Source organism: Syngnathus typhle, linkage group LG4 (genome assembly GCF_033458585.1).
Source record: "Syngnathus typhle isolate RoL2023-S1 ecotype Sweden linkage group LG4, RoL_Styp_1.0, whole genome shotgun sequence".
Lineage (NCBI taxonomy): Eukaryota > Metazoa > Chordata > Actinopteri > Syngnathiformes > Syngnathidae > Syngnathus > Syngnathus typhle.
In genome coordinates this window covers 12,180,745-12,203,839 of record NC_083741.1, presented here as the reverse complement: position 1 = coordinate 12,203,839, position 23,095 = coordinate 12,180,745, and the positions used below count along the sequence as shown (strand labels likewise).

At 42.2% G+C, this 23,095-nt stretch overlaps 1 protein-coding gene across 1 annotated transcript; it reads right to left on the bottom strand.

The window, feature by feature from the left end:
• Positions 1-363: 363 nt before the first annotated feature.
• On the bottom strand, positions 364-17,081 carry cdkl5 (cyclin dependent kinase like 5). Its single transcript, XM_061277023.1, has 20 exons — positions 17,042-17,081; positions 16,370-16,404; positions 11,942-11,987; positions 11,726-11,862; positions 10,621-10,741; positions 10,246-10,305; positions 9,403-9,493; positions 8,293-8,395; positions 7,444-7,530; positions 7,031-7,111; positions 5,952-6,127; positions 4,794-5,641; positions 4,144-4,484; positions 3,952-4,056; positions 3,671-3,776; positions 3,411-3,546; positions 2,954-3,059; positions 2,452-2,616; positions 2,002-2,208; positions 364-1,568 (listed from the first exon to the last, which is right to left on the bottom strand). Exons 1-20 carry the CDS (start codon positions 17,076-17,078, stop codon positions 1,155-1,157), a joined length of 3,402 nt encoding a protein of 1,133 aa, XP_061133007.1. The 5' UTR covers positions 17,079-17,081; the 3' UTR covers positions 364-1,154.
• Between the last annotated feature and the right edge of the window lie 6,014 nt (positions 17,082-23,095).

Here is a 23,095-nt window from a genome sequence, read left to right as displayed (position 1 = left end):
CCCCCACCACCACGTAGGGTCATCATTATTGTCTCTAGGGGGGAAAAAAACCTACAAAAGTGAAAAAAATATGAAAATCTGTCGAGGCCATATCAAATTAAATTAAAACAACAGTCACCATTAAATAATTTTTATGACAGTTATCTAGTCATCTCTGTGTCAAAGTAAAGCTCTTGTAATTACACATTGAACACTAGTACATACCATTTTAATAATCCCCTTTACCTTATTAGGGCTATAACTATACCTTATATACTCAGATGTAAAACAAATAACAATAAATTATGTTGATATATATCTTTTTCTCTCTCTCTGTCTTATCAAATATTTGAAGAAAAAAAAAGCTTTAGTGGTCACCAGGGGAAGCGGGTGTGCTGCAGTTGTGTTCTGTGACCAGAGGATGGGAGCAGAGGCAGTTTCTAATCCTCAAGACCGAAGAACAGCCCTGACAGGGGCAGGCCAATGGAAAAGTTTTGTTTCGCCATTTAGTCCATCAAATTCTCATCCGGTGTCAGGTCTCTGTACTAGAACACTCTTTGTCTGCATTACCCAGCCAATTCAGTAGAATGACTTGTTCCACAACTAGGGCTATTTTAAGCTAGTATGCAATTAAACCTTTCGAGTAAAGTACTGACCCATGTACAAACATACGCTCACTGGTAGGACAGCTTGTTAGACAACATGTTACTATTGAAGCAAAACTGCTACTAGTGACGATTCTACCAGTTACCATCGAGTGCTTCATTAGTAGTAAAAGGAGTGCATGGAGATTAACTAGTTCAGTTTGACTTAACTAGTTAACAGTGCAGCACGGTTGTTTAGTAGTATGGTTTGATTGTAGGCCAAAATGGCACTAGTTGTGGAAGAAAATATTAGTTATAATGTGCTAAATTAATTTTCAAGACAAAAAGAGTTCTAGAGCCTAGACCGAGACCCTAAACTGGGTATAAATGCTCAAAGGGCTTTCCATTGGGGTGCAAGTTCACGTTGACGAGTTGTGTGTCTGCATTCGATCCTTGTCCGGGCCCATCGTGCCAGAGGAGCGCAAGACGTTTTCACTTAAACTGTAACTAAAGTCGGGCGGCGCCCTCCTCGATCCAGCAGCTGCGTCCACGATGAGCCGTAGCAGAGGCGGTACGGCTTGAGTTGGGCGTTTAGAGCGCCGTCTCCTTCAGGTCATTGAGGTTTGGCATTCTGGTGCGAGAGGCACGGGTAAAGGTGGGTCCGTTTTGCCCCGGTTTGATGCCCAACTGTTCGGCCGTGAACTGCACGCCCTCGGCCCGCTGCAGCGCCGACACGTGCCAGGCGGACTCCAGCTGGCCCGGCAGCGGGTAGCTGGCCTTTCGGTTCTTGGCCTGAGACGAGCCACTCGCTCCGGAGTGACCCCGGCTCTCGGCGTGCCCCCGGCCCTCGGCGTAGACCGCTTTGGAGGAGGGCTGAGGGGGGTTGGGCAGAGGGGGCTGGAAGCGCAGGTCTGTGGGGGCAGGAGGAGGAGGAGGAGGGGGCTGGCCCTGGTTTGGAGAAGGGGAGAGGTGGAGAAGCCTGCGAAGGGACTTCAGCGTTTGGCTCTACGCGTGAGTGAGACATCAAGGAAAGTTGTCAGGTAAATAAATGTGATGAATAATAAATACATGAATCAAAATAAATGTAAATAATAACTATATAATAATAAAAATAATAAAGTACAGTAACCAAATGTTTGCTCTTAATTGGGTTCCATCAACTAACTAATAAATCATTGGGTTTCTATGAAGAGGTACAGCCAGTAATAAAGTATTTGTACTTTGTTATTTCCCATGACTGACCATACCACTTGATGGAAACAGAAGTGGTAAAGCTAGTTATCAGTTTTAATCAGGTTTTACAGTTAGTGGAGGGAACTACCAAAGTACAAATACATTGTTACTGTATTTAATTAAAATTGCTTTTTCTTTTTAAACGTTCAGGTGTACTTGAAACCGAGCCCACTCATTTGCTTGAGGGAAAATAGGAAGTATGTACCTGAGAATGTGAGTCAATCGCTTTTTCTGTCGGCCATTCGTTCACTCTCTCTCTTCCTCTTTCTCGTTCTCTGTCTCGATCGCGGTCTCTGCTCTGCTCCCGTTCTCTGTCTCGGGAATGCTCTCGGTTTTTCCGACGGCTTCCGTGGCGAGAGGATGATTTAGAGCCCCTCTGCAAGGACAGATGCTCTTGTGCATTCCCAGTTCCCTTGTAGCAAGAAAATATGAGGTAAGCATCAGCTATAGTATATCATCAGGTATATATTTTAGTTTACAAATAAATGATGTTTCCTTGGCCCATGTATAATTAAAGTCTTTGTCCTCGATAGTAAGTCAATTCAGCTCACTATTAAATCGACTGTTTTACAACAAGTCATCGTCAAGTAATCTGCATTGTCTTACTATTGAGAACATGGACTTTAAGCATCTCAGTCATGTGCTTTAGTCTTACTGTTGTGGCAGGATATGGCGGCGGAGGAGGCTGCTGTTGTAGCATAGGCGAGGGCACCACAGGAAGGACTTTGACAGCTGAGTTGTGCTTTAGGCTGTTCTTGGAGCTGAAGAGTGGGAAGAGGCTTTTCCTGATACTGGGGTTCCTCCCGTCCGCCATGTCTGCCTGTGAAGAGGAAAACATGTCACTGTCAGTCTCAGCTGCTACATGAATAAATGATCACTAAACATGATATACAGTATGTCTGCACTATACTGCAGTATTTTTCCTATTGGTGGTGAAATACAAAGTAAGTATTTTTACTTAAAAAACTGTATCTGGATCTATTTTTTGCAAGCACCCAACAAAATGGAGTAAATTCACCTCAAAACTTAATAGCACATGGATCTGACAAAATCAATCATTTCAGATGTATTTGATTGACTTTTGCTTATTATCATGATGGTAATAATTCCCCACAATTGCCATCAAATGAATGGATCGTTTGTGGAAAAGTGCTTACTCCTTGTGTCTTCTTCTTTTTCTTTTTAATGGATCTGAAGAAGCCTTGTTTTTCTTTCTCTTTGGCAGGCTCTGGAGGATTCATCACCATTGCTTCCGCTGCGCTCCTGAAAAAGGAAACCTTCATCACCGATCGACTATGTTTGTAAGGGCAAGATCACAATGTGATAAATGACTTCTCCTTCAAAAAGCTTATTGTGAGAAAAAATACACAAACATCGCTGCAATACAACTCTCTTAGAAAAAAATCAACATTATATATACTTTTTTGTTTTACAATCCATTCTGGTATGATGCTGCGTCATTGTTTTTATAATACCAGAGAATGTTTGAAAATCTTTGTAATGGGGTACCTAAAGTTATGGCCACATAACGTGGCAACCTTTTCAACTCAAGTTACGCCACTGTCCACTCCGACTTGAAAGACCTTAGCGTTCTCTTAAAAAAGAAAACCTCACCAGTCAAAGGCAGTCTGGCGTTTGGAGTGGTTGACCATGGTAACAGGGTTGCCAGGGACAACGGGTACGATTGGTCCTCGACCCTGCCCAACACCTTCGTGGAAAGACGAGGAGTTATCTGGTCTTGGCGACGGCACTGGACAGAACCAAGACAAGCCTTGTTCCTTCTTGCGATAACATAAATCATCTCTAAGATTGTTCAGGTAGGTCATTTGAAATAAAACAATAATATTCTTTTTTTTATTTACAGTTTTACAGACCTCTGTAAAAGCTACCAACTCTTCGGGGCATGGACTCAGTGAAGATCATCCGGTTCTCCTTGGAAGACGCTCCATCCTCTCCATGAGCGTCGTGATACATACCGACCTATACAAAGACAACACAATACAAAGAATCTTATGATTGCCACAGGAGACACTGAGACAAGCAAAAAAGTTCTTTGTGGATTTACACTAATACCAGCAATAAAGTCGGAATAGGCGCGTCATCAAGGTGAACAAACAGCTGTCTATAATCTGTCTAAAGTCTTAGGGTGTCAAACCTCATTCTTAGGCGGTCGCTGAGTATGAAAAGTGGCAGTGTTGTCCCTAGTTGAATCTTTGACAGGGGCACATGGGTGGCTCATGTCTTTAGGGGACGGCTCGCTCTGTTGAAGAAATGGACATACACAAGTCAAAGTTTCCTCTCTCTCTCTCAATCCGTCTTTACCCGGTTCCCCCCAAATTCCACTTACCCTGCTCATGCCGTCCGTGCAGTCTTCCCTGGAAGAGCTCACCGAGTGCCCACTAAGCGTGGTCCTGTGCTGAAGTTGCGGGGAAAGAAGCTGGAGACTAGAAGCTCGTGTTGGAATAGCCTGCCCCGGAGGGGGCAAGCCCACCATCCCAGCTTCTCCGCCATGAGGTCGGTGGCGCTCTCTCCTTACGTACATGGAGTGGCGTTGAGGCCGTTGCTGAGAGGAGAAGGGCGACGAGTAACCCAGGCCATAATGGTAGGAATCGTGTGGGGAGGGTAGCGTGTGGGTGGAGGGCATCCCTGCACCCCCAGGGTCTAAGAGCTCTGGAGCCTTGGCCTCCTCTGCGGGTGAGAGGGAAGATTCATTGCACATTTTCAATCATCTACCATCCATCTAACAATTTTCAGTTCAGGGTTGCTGTCCATATCTGCCATCCAGTGGTTAAATGTGATATTACAACTCAAAATGACAGTTGACGCTTTTGTGCCACACGTGGGCCGCTAATTGCGTATTGCGTAAAATGAAAACGTATTCAAGGATTAAACACCTGTTGTGAATTTTGTCATTCAGCGGACAGCAAGCACTGAACCCTTGTCGAGTTGGACGTGTGCATTGAGAAGTTATCAGAGAGTTGCTAGCATGTAACCTACCTGGAGCCAAAGATTTATGTCTGGACTTGTGTCTGGAGGAGGAGTCGAGCGTGCTGCTCTCCATCCGGACGTTGGTGCTGCTACGGGATGCGGGGCTGTGCCCCGGGCGATCGCTGTGTCGTGCCGAGGGGCTGCCAGGTGGCACGGGGGCCCCTGCAGGGGTATTGAGGTCCAGACAGCTGGCAGGGAAGAAACGGGCGCTGGGTCCCACCGCTGCGATCGTGTTAGGATTTGGGTCATCAGGGTGAAGTCGACCGTCGCTGAGGTTTCCTACAGATTTGGCATCGCTCAGAGTGTTGTGGCTCTTGGACAGGCTGAGATAGGAGGTGGAGCTTTTGGAAGAAGACGACATGGATCCGTGGGTTGAGTCGGCCACGCTGTGGGTGTGTCTCCCGTGTTGTTTGTCTCCTGCTGACTGTAAGGTGTTGGTCTTGCTTTCCAGGAAGGTGTGACGTCCACCTTGCTGCTGCTGCTGTTGCTGCTGCTGCTGCTGCGAGCGAGAGGAACCGCTGGACTTGCTGAGGCTGTACTTTGCACCGTGTCCTTGTTCTGGCAACTTGGGCGAGGGTCCCAAATTGAAATCAAATTCCGATTTGTTTTTGACTTCTTTGGGGCTGAGGAGGTGCGGCAGGTTGTTATTGGCCAGATCTTTGCTGGACGAGGCAGAGCGGTTGAGGGTCTGGGACAGATACTGACTCTTGGGGTGAAGTGTCGGACTTAAACTCGACGGGGGTTTGTTACCGTTGAAGAAATTCTCGTTGCCAAGGTGATGGAGCTCACCATGACGTGGGAGACTTGAACATTCTTTGCTGTTGGAGCGACGCTGGCTTGAGCTCTTGGTGTGACTCCTAGGGTGACATGTTCAAATTCAGTGTGATAGCTTTATTTCTGGCCGCTTGGGGGCAGCACACTGAGTTAAACATTCACTACCAGTATATTATAACATGGAAGCCCTGTTTATGGCATTTACCCTTCCCAGACACTTTAAAAACATTTAAATTTAAACTAATCTAAAACAAACTCATTTAAGTATTCCTTCATCACATGGTCTCAGTGTCACTGATGAACGACGATGCAGCACTGCATAGTGTGTGCATTATTTTTTTTAACGTAATACTATGACAGCTGAAGCGTAATTTTAAAAGCTGTTTACTGGACCTTGTCGGGACCGTGTTTTCTCCATGATGGTGTGTTTTCCTCTTGGAGGAACGTGGTGGGTTGGGCGAGGAAGGCGAAGGCCTCTCTCGCTCCACCTGCCTCAGAGGCTGGAAGGCTGGATGATTCAGACTCTGCTCAGTCAGATAGCGCTCAGTCGGGTTGAGAAGCAGCAGGTTCTGATGAGTAACACACACACACACGTGCATTCAAAGGAAACTCTCGGAGAAAATGTTCTTTGCAAAAATATGTCTAAACATGGTGTTCTGATTAGTCTTGGACTTTGGAATAAGAATGAATCAGATGAATGCGTCTATTCTCATCTAACTTCTCATCAGACATTTTAGCCTAATACAGCTATCGACTGAAATTGACATAAAACCCAGAATACAGGATCACAAAGATCACAAAGCACTAGATGTTGATTCAGAGAATTTCATAATATCACACGTAGTTCTAGTGTTAACATAGTGCTAAATATGTTAAGTGAACTGCAAATTACTACCATAATACAGTGAACCCCATAATTTATGGAGGTAGGGACGGAAATAGTTCAAATGAAAGTGAATAACTGACAAAAGGTTTATTCTGTACTGCAATTGTCTATGGATGCAAACAAATGACAGAGGATAGGTTCAAAGTTGAAGAATTTTTGAATTCGAAAAATAATGCGTGGGTTCACTGTCTATAAATAAATGCCTCTCAGAGCACTTGTATTGACTCTCATTAGTTTTCCAATGTACGGTGAACGTACAAGTAGCCGTCTGTCTGCTCCCTTGAGTGCAGTGCTTCTCAAATAGTGGGGCAAGCCCCCCTTGTGTGACCCCAGGGAACATGTTAACATGATACAAAGTTATGCACACGTCTACGTATTACAATCCTATAGACAAATGATGTCCTATTTTTAGTTACTGAGGAGAATTGGAGTGGGCCGTGAAAAATGTACTTCTTCATGGGCGGCATGATTGTAATCATAAGAATAGAACCTCTGTAAAATGTTTGAGAAGCAGTAGTGGAATTGTACCTAACCAAGTGTCTTGTGTTAATAGGCGGAATGTCACTGTATAGTGTTTGAATTTTACCTTCATAAGATCCAACATCAAACCGCTTAAAATGCCTTGGTACCTTCTCTCCAGTGTCTGAGGATGAGTAACTGAGGGAAACTGAGACACACGCATACAACACAGAGACGATGTCAAACCTTGATATTTTTAATTCTATTTTTATGCTTGTAAGACGTTCTAATTGGCTAAGGTCACATGGTACTCGATGACTGTTGCAAACAAATCTACTGCACACACGCTCGCAGACACACACAGACACACACACATTCACCGTTGGCCTTGTGGAACGGTTTGTTTCTATCCCATGAGTCACAGTACTGGACTCAGTCATGAAGAAGCGAGGGAGCGATAAAAACAGCGACGAGTGAGGATGAAGAAGGGGGAAAGAAATACAAGGAAGTCGACAAAGAATAATCAGCAGCGTGTCGTACCCTGATTCCGTGAAAGCGAGGGTTGTTGTAGAACAGTTTCATCTGCTCAGCAGGAAGTGGCCCAAGGACCTTCTGAATAGTGAATAGCTGAATAAATAAGAATAAATCAAACATTGGTGTTAATATTATCGTAGTGTTGATATTGTCGTAGACATTGTGGGACAAGCGTAATGAATGAAAGAACAAAGTGCAACTTTCCATCTCTTTAAAAAGAATCTGCACGAGTATGCGCTTTGTCCTCACTAGTAAGACAATTATACTAATAGGACAACTACCTTTATATTTCTAGTACACCACTTGACCTCTGCACACTAATAGTCGTTATCAGTTTGGATCGTTTGGATCAGTGTATCAAAGGAGGGAACCATCTAAAACAGGTTTGACCGAGGACCGCCATTGCCTACCCATGCTCGTGTGACATTATAAAATCCTACTGGTGTAGTGCTTTACTTGTAGTGTGCAGATGTCAACAAGTACGATTTTAGCCAAAATGCCAATGCTGAAATGTCAAACAGTAGTAGAAGGCAGTTGTGTGTATAAAAAAAAAAAAAAAAAAAATAATCAGAGACAGACATTCTAATGGGGCGCCTGACTCATTCTCCACTTAATTGTCCTACTAGTGAAGACAACGAGCATTATAGTAGAACATGCACTTTAAGATGGACATCAAGAATAGATAATAAATGCTAGAGACATTTGGATTATTGTGGGGGAAATATGGATCTGCAATTGTCACAGTTGGAGGAACTCTCCTCTTATGTTTTCATTTATAGATGTTCAGAATGATGAACATGACATGTTTTTTGTGAGAAAATGTTTTTTTATTTAAGGGGACAAGAGTAAGCAGACCTGATCAATCTCGCTTTCCCCGGGAAACAAGGGCTGCCCGTCGCTCAGCTCCCCGAGGATGCACCCCACTGACCACATGTCCACCGCCTTGCCATAAGGAGCCCTGACACGATGAAGAAAATGTGCCAAGTCGTTAACAGCGCATTATGACCTCGGTGCTGAAATGAGAAAACAAGAATGGCGGTGCTGGAAATGAAAAGAAGACGAATAAGGAATGATGTGCAGGGAAATAAAAAGAGCGGTTGCATGCTACGGGAAGCGATGCACATAAAACAAACTGTCATTTGCGAGAGAATGGAGCTGAGGAGCGTGGTGAGAAAAGGCGAGCGATCTGGCAGCAGTCGAGCAGAGGTGGTGTTGGAGGGAGAGATGATTTGAGGGGGCGGCATTCAAATAGCGTCTCAATAAATGTTCCAGGGCGTTTACTAAATCAGGCAAGCGCATCGAGTCTATGTGACTTCAGCTGTTTCTCAGCTGGACTGGACTTTTCATGCAGAAAATCAAAACACAAATTTGATCTCAAGACCAAGAAGGTGGAGAGCACCCAAAATCAGTAAAACTACAGGAGGCTTCAAGCTGCTCATTGATTTATCACTGTCCCATAAAAAATACTCATTTATTAAACATCCAGTAGTTTGGGTTTCAAGACTTTTACTCTTCATTTAACACACACTGGTAAATCTAAAATTAATTTAGTAGACACAAAACAGCCTTAGTCTACAAAAACGTTGGTTTGTTATGTATTGTGTATTTGGGGTCACTTTGGGAAAAGCAATAAAATTTAAAGATGAGCGACTGATATTTGGGTTATTCTTGTTACTGTCAACAAGTCAAATTAGACCCCAATATTGAATGAAGGTTGATAGCTAAAAATTTAAGGTTACAAATCTACAATGGAAAATGTAAAGTGAACACAAAAACCTACTGACAAATGTTTCTCATGTTGGCCATCTCAATGCAACAAACAAACAAACAAACAAACAAAAACAAACACACAATACCAAACAATCAATCAACCGACCAACCAAAAACTACTCTTGTGTAAACAGTTTTTTCACATGGAACGTTCATGTTAATCAATGCTCAACCTTCCATCTAGTCCTTACTCACCCAAGCAGCAGTTCGGGTGAGCGGTACCATCTTGTGGCCACATACTCAGTGTAGTTGGCATCGGTTCCTTCAGACAGGTTGCGTGCAAAACCTGAGCCAAAGTAAAACACAAATTAATCAAAATAAACACATTTGAATGCATGCAAACATATAAATCTGTCTGTCTGCCTAGCTCACTGGCCATGCACTCTGGATGTTGAAAAATAACTGGTTTCTCAGGATCAACAAACAACATTAATCTTACTTTCTCTGGAAAAAAACATTTTATACATATTCATTCTATTTGTGTTTAAGGGTTTAGCTATGCATTATTTTGTATTTCAGTCGCAAAAATTCTACTGCAGATACACCATTTACAAGGTGATAAATAAACAATGATATTTTTCACAGGGCAAAACTAAATAAAAATAACTACAGTGATTACTGCTAATTTCATTTGAGACTCAGCCCGTGGTGTTGTGTACTTTGCTGAACAGTAAAAGTTTAATCAGTCTACAAAAGGCTGACAGGAAAACATGTTGACTTGATCCACTGTGTACCTGAGGTAGGAGCAATTGTAGGCGGTTTTCTTTTTCTTGTTCCTTTTTCTAAACAATCATAACCCCTGTAGCATTTAAAAATGACTTGCACAGGTGGGGAACTTCTAAGGCTGTAGGTAACAGAGAGCAATGTTTTGAACATGCACCGCAAAAAAAGAGAATCGGTACTGTTTCTCGTGCCTACCAGGGAATGAGAAGCACTGAAGAATTTGAATATAAATCCTTGTTGTTGTTTTTTGTTTCTGGTCAGTAGTAATGTAAAAATTCTGTATTCTAGCATTAGCATGTGAGAAAGAAAGCTCACCAAAGTCACAGAGCTTGAGGACATCCTCGGAGCTGATGAGCAGGTTCTCTGGTTTGATATCTGGAGGAGCAGGAGACCCAAAGACAAAAGTATTATACTGACATCTTTTTGCCGTTGATGAATGTGTCTGAATCTTTTTCTACTTCTACCTTTGAACCTACACTATTGAGATATTTGGTTGAAATTTCAGGAAGACCCTTAAATGTGATACAATATATTCATATTTGAGCCATGAATAGACAGAAGGTCAAATCAAACTCAGGTTTAAGGGTTACAGTGTATTTTGGGTTAATCCCAAAATGTCTCCCAAGAGGACTGACGCGAGAGACAGAAAACCATCATCATGCCATTTCAGAAAAAGAAAAAGGATTCCACCTCTGTGCACGATCTCGTTCTTATGACACCAGTTGATGGCTTTGATAAGCTGGTAGATGTAGCTTCGGACTTTATCTGGCGCGGCACCATTTGGAAGTTCCTCCAACAGCTCCAGCATGTTCTGAAAGGTGCATTCAAACAGTTAAATGACCTCTACAGACAAAAATTATCTCTTCATTTTTCTTGGGCGTGTCCTCCTTTAGGATTCTGTGTGAGCTGGGATTAATCCCAGGTGACTTTAGGCAAGAGGTGAGCACACCCTGGACTGATTGTCAGTTGGTTGCGGGGATGATGCCAAGAATTTGTGAGTTGAGGTTCTGAATTGAGGCAAAAGTAGTACTTTGCCACCATCTATTGGCAACTTGGCTCTATGTTCTTGTGAGTTGAGGCGCTTCAGTTAGACCATTTTCATGATTCCCTATTACCCAATTCATGCAAATAGCAGGCGTTCACATGCATCTTGATTGGTCAGTGTTTCCTAGAAAGGAGCTTAATAAAAAAAAAAAAAAACCTCACTCGGCAATGAAATGTAAAAATCTGTGGGCAAAAAGTACACTGAACGTTAAAATCAAACCTATTATGAAATAACTACTGGGCTGGATACCGTGGCAACATAGTGAGGGAATCCACTATTCATGAAAACAAAGTTCATATGTTGCCATGGCGATGCTTTTTTTTTTTTCCAACCTGTGTTTTTTCCACAACTCATGAGCAGCCTCAACAAGCTGAAAATGTGTGGATGCAGAACAGTGAGAATATCCAGTCTACACCAGGGATTGTCAACCGGTGGTCTGCGGCCCTCTATTGCTCCGTGGCACATTGGAAGTGGTCCACGAAATTGGAAATGGAAAATAATTGTAGCATATTTAAAAATAAAATAGATGTATTATTTAGACTTGATTTATTTTCCAGCTAATTTTGGGAATCATTTGATGATGTCGAATGTACATAGCTGAGATTCCCAAAATAGACATACAGATGCAAATAAACAGCAATGTAAAATAAAATAATATTCCAGCAAAGCGTGCTTATTGATCATAATGGTGGTCCTTGGACAAAACCAGTTGAAACCCCCTGGTCTACACTGATGGATGAGAGTGCGCACCCTTTCAACGTATTCAAAAACAAGGTAGAGCTTCCCCCTGCGTCGAAAGGCTTCCTTCAGCTCAACGATGTTGTCCTGCTTCAGCGTGCGAAGCATCTTCAGCTCCCGAAGGGTCGTCTCCTTAACCTCCTCATTTTCTGTGTGCACAAGTAAAACGATGCGATAAAGATGATGGACGATGATCCTTTTTTGGGAGATTGCCATTGTCCTGCTCACCTTCGCTGTCTTTGAACTTCTTGATAGCCACCAGCTCGTTGGTTTCCTGTCAATACGCAAGCACGAGCGTTAAAACCATGAATGGGTGCAATGAATGTGTATAAACAAACAATAGGCACAATCCTAATCCTTATTGTCTCATTGTAAACAAGTTTCAGACTGGGAGCATATTGTATTTTCCCCGGGAATGGATGGAGTGCTGGATGAACAGATGGGCGGCTTTGTAAAACTAATGAAGAGGAGAACGATTCAATTGACTACCAGATTTAAAGACTTCAGTATATCTAGACAATTGGCAATTCTTTTACCCCGGGGCACCCACACACAGAACAGAAGAAGAATATCCTGGCATGGTTAAGATGTATCTTCAGCTTTGCTCTAGTGACCCTGCTGAATTCAACAATCTGGTCTAGTTCCAGGTTCTTTTTTCCGATGTGGCTTTTGCTGCTCGACAAGATGATGTGCGCAGGATTTAACACATCCCACATTTTCTGGGATGGCTTGGAACACATTCACAGATCGCACCAATAGAGGCCTGGATTCTTTTCCAGAAAACATGCACAATAATCTTGGAAACATTCTTAGAGGCATGGGTCCAAACTTTTTTAATGATAGATCATCTGTGAAGACTGCTGGATTAAGCTCTTAAATAATATTATAAACTAACCATTGTTACCAAGGCCCAATACCAATTGGTGAATTCAAGCACAAAAAAACAATTTGATAAAAGTTACAATTTCACCCCCTCCAAAATTCAACCAATTTCTATTTTCTCCAAATCACAAAAATCTTCAGCTTTTGCATTGCAATTTCATGTGCACGCCCCACCACTGCCTCCACGTTTCAGAACCAGATCCACCAGTTTAATCACCGACTATACCGACATTCAGGAATCACCCAAAACACAAAAAGAAAAGCGAGCTCGGTGAGCACCAGTGAGCTATGAATCATTCTGTGTACAGAGGGGAGTCCTGCAAGTGAGCGGAAACAAACACAACACTTGCAATCATCGAGTGGTTGCACACATTGTCTGATCATGTGACTAAACAACACCCGATACAATGACGTTGATCTGCGATGAGAAGTGACTCACGCGGGTTTCTCTCTCTCTCGGTTTTGTGGTAATAAGTTGTTTTTGAGGGGCCTTCTGTGCTCTTAGCTTGAGGTGCCATACATTCAAATCAATCTTCTGCGGGTGGAACTTTGGTGATATGCAAAAGCAGTTTTAAAAATGAGGCACACTGGCTCTGATTTGTTGCTGTAATGTCATTTCAAAGGAACTTGTGGTGGACATGAATAATGCATTTTTACAAAACTTGAAATGAATTAATTAAAGGTTTCTTGTTTTGCTTTTGTGCTGTTTTTGGAAATGTATCTTTGTTGGCGTGACCTTGTTAATATTTTAGGCAGCGGGCTTCCCCCTCCCACACACACACACAAATTTCAGAATCAAAATCCTCCGTATGTAAAAAAACACTTTTGATAGTTGAAGTCGATCGAATGTTGTCGTACACAGTGTGACAGAGCTGCAACGGTGAATATAGTAATTAAGGCACTCGAGATTTGCAGATTGACAAGTCACTTTGAAATTACAACTCAACTAGTGAAGGTGTTAATGTCAAGGGGAAAGAAACCATTGGATGCCTGCTTGTTTGGTGTGCATTTAACCATCGTGCTCAGCAGAGGGAAGGAGCTCGAAAAGATTTAAGGTCCTTCCGCCGTGACTAGATTCTAGGGTGCCACTTTTAAAGGGAAGAAAATGCTTTGATTGTCCACGATTGAGGTACGTTGTGAGCACTCCCACAGTGGCACAGCCCTCCCTCTCGCATATCCGCCAGCTCGCGGTTGCCTTCAAAATGACTGACATCGGATTTGGAGCAAACTCGAGGCTACAAGAAGATAGACAGAAATCGACAACTCTTGGGCATTCTGCATCCTACTGTTGGTAAAGAATGAAATGTTTAAGAAGCACTAACTTACACTGATTATCATTCAAGGAACGCTTCAATTAAAATAATATCTAAACTCAGATTCAACCTATGGGCAAGAGAGAGACTAACGAGAGCTAAAGCCTACATGTGATTCTCCCTCGGTCATCTCTTCTATTCCAATGCTTCTCGATTGTGTTGTTTTCTAGAGGGGTCAGACATCAGAGGTCTCTCAGTGTTGGCGCACAGCGAGGGGCTGGCAGCGAGATCTCCCACACAAACCCGCTGCCTGGCTCAGGATGTTTCGGAGAGCGAAAAAAAAAAACACCACATCATTTTCACCTAACGTCTGAGGAGAGAAATGTAATCCAACGACTTGTTCTTGCAGCTGAAGTTGAAGGCAAGAGGACGTGAACGGCAGAGGACTTCCCGTCATTAGCGCTCATGCATGACGTAGTAGACTGCGTTCAAGCTCCGTGACAGCATCTTGCAGGGTGCTGATGATTGTTTTAATCGTAAATAGCGTCTCTGACCTTCTCTCGTCGGCTTTTGGAGCCACGGTGGTGTCAGCGTAGTTATAAATAACCGCTGACTTTTCTTCTGCTTAGGACACGAACAGCTCCAGATTGTAACATATACAGGCTAAATCTTGGCCACAGTGATACACAAAGCACAGATTTCGCTTCTTTTCAGATCAAAAATTGATCACACAATGTTTTTTCTTACATAAGCAACTATGGTAGTTTTATTTTTGCCATTATGCGTATTTGTGATGTCACGTTTTGCCTCAACTTGCATCACTTCTATTTACAAAGTCACTTGATTTAATTTTATGTAATCAAATCACAGGTCATTTTAGTAGCGAGAAATTGGCTTGGGGAAACACTGGCTAGCATGAAGCTTGCGCTATTGTCACTCCCAAATTGAGAGATAACACGTTAGCCTCCGTACACACACCCACATACGCTACAACACTTGTAACGGAGAGGTGGAACATTGCACAAAAGCTGGCACCCATTTGCTGGGCTAATTAAATGTTCCGTCCAAGTCGCCACGTAGTGCACATGAATCCATTATTTAGACGTACACATTAAGTTAAGTGCAATCTCAGTCACCCACTTGGGTCACATTCCAGTAGCTATTGCATGGCATCTTCCATATTCTTATGATTGACGCAAAGCAATACCAGCTCGGCTTTTGACTGATAAAAGGGTGACCCAGTTACCATCAGCTAGGTCTCCATGTTCAATTCAGTACCTCCTCCATTCCATTGCGCATCCGCATGCACACTATCACGTTGCTTCTCTTGCTCGTCCCCTCCCACCCGATACCTTTTCCCTTGCTTCCAGCTGAGAAAAGTAAAAATAACTTGCTCTTGTACAGCAAATGTAGTATTAATCCGGTCAGGGTCTGGCTTTGCGTGAGAACAGGAATCGCATTGACTTCAAGTCAGTGAGAATCAAGTAGCAGGAGGTTCCTGAGGAAAATCAACCGCTCAGGTCTCCGCTCAACAGCATTTCATGGAATTAAGAGCATTTGACAAGCTCCTGTTGAAAATACACCAAAAACTGGAAACCCTACTCCAAGATTGAACCCCTAGCACTTGAAACACTCATTTGAAACCTTACTCTAGTTTGATACCCTAACTTGAAATCCTAATCTAAATGTGATACCCTAATTTGAAACCCTAAACCTGAGATTGAAAACCTAATTGGAAATCTTACTCCTAGTCTGAAACCTTCCAAGTGTGAAACCTTAACCCTAATTTGAAACCCCACTAGTAGTTTGAAACCTTCATTTGAACCCTAACCTTAGTTTGAAAGCGGATTTGAACCTACTTTGAAACTCTAACCCTGCTTTCAAATCCAAACGCTACTTTGAAGCCTTAACTCCAGTCCTCTGCCAGTTATTGATCAACTTCTGGGGGATATGGCATTTGAGTTGACAGTTGCACCCCTTCCTGAAATTTCACTTGAATATGCCTCACGTTTTGCGTGTAGTGGGTGCGGTCAGGGGCTGTGTTTGCTGTCAATTATTCTCTTGGCTCTCTGTCCACTCTACTATGTCCTGCCTAACAGAGTCTCATCTTCCCTTACATATCAATTAGACCAACATTTCCACAAGAGTGCCTCGCAATTTGTGTGAGTGCAAGGCACAAGACTTCACAGCCTGACAAGATTGCCAATGCTTCAATAAACATACTGCTGAGAAATCGCAAGCAGAGGAAGACATACAAGCATTCAATTATATAAAGACACCACTGGAAGTGTAGTTCAAGTCAAATACATGAATGTCATTCATTTGGAAACTTCGTTCAAGGAGCTACTGGAAGTCAATCAAATTATACATGAATCTGAAAACAGACATTCATCCTCTTTTGCATAATGTTCCCCAATGAACTCAGTTGTAGTTTAACCACAACAAGGATGTCCCACATACCAAGTATGAAATTTGAGGTGTCATAAATAAATGATAGACCTGCAGTGAGAAGAATTCTTACCTTATGTCTGCATTTGAGCACCACCCCATATGCGCCTTCATAGAGAAACAGGAAATAAAAGATCAATAAAACATAAATCTGAGATGTGCTTTAAAGTTGCAACCTCTAAATTGTGTTGTGGACTCCCAAACGTGCATGAGGTGTGAGGCATACAAACTCTCCTACACACTTGTCTCACTTTTATTTTTACGAATATCGTCAAAAGAATGGCACGTGCACCTATTACAAGCTCTGAAAGCAAATTACACAAAGCAATTTAATACTTTTCTGAAGCTGTTTCTCGACACGCCTCTGATCGCGGATGTGCAATGCATCATGGGTTGACAATGTTGGCAGCACAATCTGCAGCTTTTGCCTATTTGCATTTCAAGTCATCCATCCATCCATCCATCCATCCATCCATCCATCCATCCATCCATCCATCCATCCATCCATCCATCCATCCATCCATCCATCCATCCAGTTTTCTTTTACGCTACTATGCATGCACGCACACACACACACACACACACACCTGCACATCTGCACAGCGATAAAAATCTCGCTCAATCAAGCTCACCAAGGGTATCATAAAACATAAGAAAGAGATGAGAAAGACCTCGATCCTCAGTGGGCAAGGCACGTTTAACTCATGTCACATAAGAACACACGCAATAAAATCCAGCAACTCACCTTCACCCACAATGCCAAGGACTTCAAACTTATTCATCACATCACCGTTTAGCGGAGCTCCTCCAGCAGGTGAAACGAGACCCTTGGCGATTCAGCGGTGACAGTCTTGCTGCGAGAGGGAGTTAGAGGCAAGTGTGGAGTCCAAGAGAAATGTGGTGAGCTTCTGACTACACCCCATCTTTCTAAGTCCTATTCGTCTTCACGTCCCCCTCTGCCTCAAGCTGCTGCTCTGATGCTTGTGAATGTCATTTTTTCTTTTTTAAATTTACGACTCTTGTTTTCTCCAGGTTATTTTTCTCAGTCTTTTTTGGAGCCTCCAAATAGCTGTGCCTAAAAGACAAAAGCAAACATTCAAAAGGTAAGAACGCAGTATTTCGATGAAGGAACGAAGCATTGTGGACTGTTATGGAGTGCTGATGTCAATCATGTGGTGGGTGTACTTGACCTTTTCAATGTTTCTCAAAAAGGAGTAGTCATTATCCAACAGTCAGGTGAGGCTAGTAATGACTTTGTTTACTGTACTTATGTGGGCATTTCAGGTACCTGTGAATTTTCCAGATTTATATCGCTCATAATTGATCACTTTTGCTCTCTCGTGTACATATAACCAGAGGCCCAGATGGCACTGCAAATGGGGGGCACGTCCTCTGCATATTTATTAGGACCTGTGCCAGTCAAGACGTGACCTGTGACCCCTGTGCAATTTGAGGCACGCATGCGCAGTAGGTCGGTCATCTTGGAACACTAACTATGGCGACTAAACTAGGCCAGAAAAACGTTCACACACGCATAATGAGAAGGAGGTTCTTGCGCAGTAGTAATGTTTCGATAGCTGTCAGGAATGAGTTGAGCCAGGGCGACCAAATGGAGCTTGAACCAGGATTTAGTTGGAAGGGCGGTAGGTGGGGAACAGAAGACACAGACGGGATAGAGACTCACGGCCAGCAAACAGACAGACCAACCGACCGACAGAAGTCCTCTTGGACAAGGTTAAAATTTTGACTGTGAGCCTCCAGACGACAGGAACAGGAACACTGGGCACGGACAGGGACAGAACACAACAGTAGACACCAACAAGGAGGAACACACGGGCAGGGTTTAAATACATCAGGTAACAAGAGAGAGGAGGTGACAGACATGACGATAACGAAGGGGTGTGGCCGAGCGTGCTCTCTCACGGGCGTGACAATAGCACCAATCCTGAGCCAGTTGTTGGTTTGAAATAATAATAAAAAAATGTTTCACGTGATTTTTTTTTCTTCTCATTACGTGCATGATGTTAATTAATAAAAGATGAACAGTGGGGTTTTTTTGTGCGGGGAAGGTTTTTTTTATAGTCTGCCAAGTTATCACAAAAGTAAAGTGCATGTAATTTACAGTTTTAAAAAAACATGTTTACTTTTGTACATTTAAAGTACCGGTACATGAGTTGAATCAATATTTCAAATTTTATGAGTCTTTTTTTAACATCTTCTTCTACTCGAGTACAAAATGCAAGTACTGACAGCACATGGCCATCCTGTTTGAAGAGAGCAAGGCAAAGTCTAATACACACTGTTGCAAGCTAAACAGAAACAAATCTTATTGTAAATATAACACAGATTGTTGCGAAATAAGGAATGAAGTCCCCTCTGGTTGGCTAACATGTTTTTTTTCAGGCTGTAAATGGGCTTTGATTGGTTGTCACCACTAAGCAAATGGACTTGGTAAAACAACTTGGTTGAAGTTGTTTTGGTCTGTTAGGGTTGGCTCCAGCCTAAGGCTGAGCTGCCTCAGAGTACTAAAGTGTCATTAGTAAAAGAATTACTTGGATACTGTTTGGTGTAAGATGCTTATGGTGTAGGCAATTGTGTGCAGGCAGCGTGGGATCAATTTCTGCTCATTGGCAGTGTTCATGTGGGTGTGTTTAGTTATTAGTCCCTATAAGTGCCCTGAAACTGGCTGCTGACCAGTTCAGGGTGTAGTCTGCCTGACATTAGCAGGGAAAGGCTCCAGCAAACCAAAACAGGATAAACAGTGGAGTTGAGAATGGATGGATGGAGTGATTAATGATTCCAATGCAGTCTCTACCTCAGGTTCTATTTAAAAGCATAGATAGTGTCGATTTTTTTTTTTTACAAATGCCAATTCTCAAAGTTCCCAGTCCAAGGTCCTACTTTTTGTAATTCCTTACATTAAAAATATAGTATTGATACATTCTGCAGTAGATGGTTGTTAACTAGGACATGTGAATGTAGAGAAATGCAGCATTTCCTTGAGGACATCTATATCATGGGTGACTTAAGCGTGACCTCGGCCGACTGAATCTTCCCTGTCCTTTTCCATCTCATCAGGCTGAGGCACAAGCGGTGGCAAATAGGACATTTGAATTATTTACTGGACCTAATTTCTACAACAGGGATTTTTGAGTGATCGTCTTTAAGAGTCAGAACAAGAGCAAAGAAATGTGTTATAAAGTGTGTTTTAATAAGTTGAAATGTGTTAAAAGGGTGTGGGAGTAGAGGGACAAAAAAATTCTGTAAATTTGACACAACACAGAGAAAAATATTGTTAACAAGCCTGCTAAATTTAAATGTGGAAAGAAATTGCTAAGAATAAAAAGTAAGGCTCCAAAATCAAATGTCTCTGTTATGTGGGAACCCACACAACAACAACATGGAGCGAGGCGCCTACGTCTCGGACGACCTTTCCGTGGTCAAGCAAGCAGTGTTTAAACTGGTGGGGCCACATAGATCACATTATTGTAAAGATATTTTTCAAGTTGACTTCGCCATTGCTACTGCCGGAGCTGCATGCTTAGTTTTGCGCTAGAAAGATTGCAAAAGGATGCTAAACGAACATGGGCGCCGTTTGCACGGCTGTAGTAGTCTGCAGCTCTTTTCTTCATCAAGGGTGCTCGAAACATTCACTCATTCACCCAGCAGCTGTACCGAGCTGCCCCTCAGCATCTTGGTCAATGGCACTTGGGTGCATAGAGAGCATCAAGTGAATTATCCATACATAGTATTGCAAGACCGTACAGCAGATTTTCTGAGCCACAGATACCATATTCCATCATTACAATACCAATACCTAAAACTGAATATTTTTGTTTCGCCACTTTTGTCTGATATTTTCTTCCTAATACAGGCCTTATAGTCCACACCTTTTTCATCAAAGTAAAAAAAAGTCATTTTACTTTTGTTTGTTTCCAGAGTCTACACTGTTTTAATTAAAGGACTTTATACTTCTACCTTTACCAGTCTTTTTTTGTACACGGATATCTATTCTATTTTCATGAGCAGTGTTTTTGTTGACTTTGTTTATGTTACATTGCGATTTTGTTTCATGTTATGTCATGTTTTCCCTTGTTGAAGTCTTGTCTAACCACACAGTATTTAAGTACAGACAAATGTGCAAAAAACAACTCCTGTACAGTACTTAAATTAAGCATGGTACAGTAAACACTTTGCATTAATTTATTAATTTATTAATTTATTAATTTATTAATTTATTAATTTATTAATTTATTAATTTATTAATTTATTAATTTATTAATTTATTAATTTATTAATTTATTAATTTATTAATTTATTAATTTATTAATTTATTAATTTATTTGTTTATTTATTTGCATTGCGTTGCCATCAATGGAGGTTGAAAAAGTCGATAAAGTAAAACAACCCAATTATAGAATAATTGGACCAAGCCGTTAACTTTGAGGATTTTGATACAACTTGTGTGTTGATCATGAAGTACCCCAAAATTGACCCAAGTTAGTGGGTTGGTCCAATTTTTAACCCTGCCCTATTTAGGGTGAAGGGCAGTACAGATGTTTTCAAATCAAGGGTGTCAAAGCAAGAAGTCATCAGAAAAATTAACACCCGAGCATAACATAGATAGACCTTCAAAAATGTACGAGGAGCCTAAAGTAACTAACTACTACTTATTACTTTCCACCGATGACTGTGTAGCTGACACTTGTTCATTATCTCCCAAAACACACTTTTAATGATGATATGGCTTATGTGCCTGTGGGCGTCTTCCTATGCGGTGCACTCTCCACTCAGCTTCATCCTTCCAGGAGAAGCGATTGAGGCCATCGAAGGATATGCCACTGAGGACTGATTATAGAGCCCATTAAGCAAACCTATCCAAAAAAAATGAGCAGCTCTATAGGTGGAGAAACATATCCATCCCCCTGACCGCCCTGATCCCAGTTTCTCTGCATCTGACATGCCCAGAAATGAAGAATGACCTGTAAAACAAACATGCTTCCAGTGGTTAGATAATACATGTGATGAAGTGAGGATGCACGGGATGTTGCACTGAGATTGCTACACCGTTTAACTGCGTTGCGGAGCGCGCCACCATTCCAGCACTGTGCACGCTTCCCCTCAGCCTCCACAGCAACCGGTGCATACATTAGATGCCGAGCATGTTCACGACCATGTTGCGCCAACGAGACGCACGAATACGCAATTTCAATGCCTTCTAAAAGCCATCATTATGACGCGTTGAGGAGCTTTTTGAGGGGACGAATTAATTTAATTAATTTACGTGTTTACCTTGCAGATGTGAGGTGGGGATGCTCAAGCAGGCGTCATGCACATAGGAGAGGATGAGATGGGAAAATGAAGAGCAATGTGTCTGAGAGAGAGTGAGGAGTCAGAGGGGAGGAAAAAAAAAAGCCCAATCAGGCCTATGCGTCGTGACATGATGAAAAATCACTCACTCAATCCCTGGACGGAGGTGAGAGCGAATCCTCGGTCAACAAAGCGCCGACGACGGGGCGTAAATTGCATGTGATACTTGCTCCCAGGCTCCGCGTTCACTGCCTGGGCATCATCAGCTGCTTAGAGCTGCAAGTACGTGAAAAAAAAAAAAGTCAATCCTATGAGCGACGCCGCCGGAAGCCAATAGAAAGCTCGCTGCGTCGCCTTCACCATCCAACATCATGAGCTGGGATGATGACATACAACTTCGGATTGGAATCGATCATTTTAAGGATTAGTCCGGGAACGCACCAGGTTTGGCATCGTATGTGAAAATCATGCGGCAGCTTCTCCTCACTCTCCTCCACCTACACTGCACCCCCACCCCCTGCACGAAGGCAGTAAAACCACCGTGCATGTGGTCTTTCTGGTAAGACCTGTGCAATACGCCCCCATTTCTTTCAAAGGCAAGTGTCCACTGTTTAGTGTGGGAAGTAAGAAACAAACTTCAAGTTCGTTCTTACTAAACTTCAGACGATATTTTTTTGTAGATGTTTTTTTCTCACTCTCAAAGGGGGCAACTATGCTCACATGGCGTACTTAAAATGACAGCTACTGCACTTATGTTACAAAATAGTAGAATGACAAGTACTTCAACTCCTTTACTTTGAATTCTTAAAAAAGTACAGCGTTTCAAATGCATTTAAATACAAAAGCAAATGTGGCAAAAATATACTGAAGTCTTTTAGAAAGAACAAACAAAAGAGACTCAAAATGCGAGTACTGAGCGAACTCCTTCATTTCAATAAAAGTTAAAAATAGCAGACTATTGAATAAAATATTCAATAGTGCAAAAACAGAGGGGCAAAGGTATGTAAACACTGTACTTTAGTAAAAGCACACATTCAGACACTAAAAAAATAGACTTTAGCTCACTTGGGTAAAAAAACTAAAAAGCAGTATACAGACTCGGAAATATATTTAATTATAAACTAGGCAGATGTGGCAAAGTACTCACACTCTGTACTTATTATAAGAAAAGATACTTGTGTAAAAAAAGAATGATCAAAGTCGAAGTACTGAGATGCTTATGTAAAAAAGCTGAGGTGGCAAAAGTACTCACACCCTGTGCTTAAGTACAAATGCATTTGTAAGAAATAGAACTGAGGATTCAACTCCTGGATCAATAAAGGCTGGTGACACCTTGGGATTCAAAAATGGAAATATGTTTGAGTCAGTGTGAGACCAGAGTTCACTGAGCAAACCTTTCTCCATTTCGGACAATCATGGACATCTTCTCCATGACATTCTGGAGTAGCATAGAAACTCTTTCACAAAAAGACGACGCTTCAGATCATTT

What these genes read in the sequence shown, in the direction of transcription:
- cdkl5 (XM_061277023.1), bottom strand. Translation starts at nt 17,078, where the DNA reads ATGAATAAGTTTGAAGTCCTTGGCATTGTGGGTGAAG. An exon ending in GGGAAAGCGAGATTGATCAG is followed by an intron (nt 7,531 to 8,292) that starts GTCTGCTTACTC and finishes TTATTTATTCAG; the next exon opens with CTATTCACTATTCAGAAGGT. An exon ending in AGCGACCGCCTAAGAATGAG is followed by an intron (nt 3,777 to 3,951) that starts GTTTGACACCCT and finishes GTCTTTGTATAG; the next exon opens with GTCGGTATGTATCACGACGC.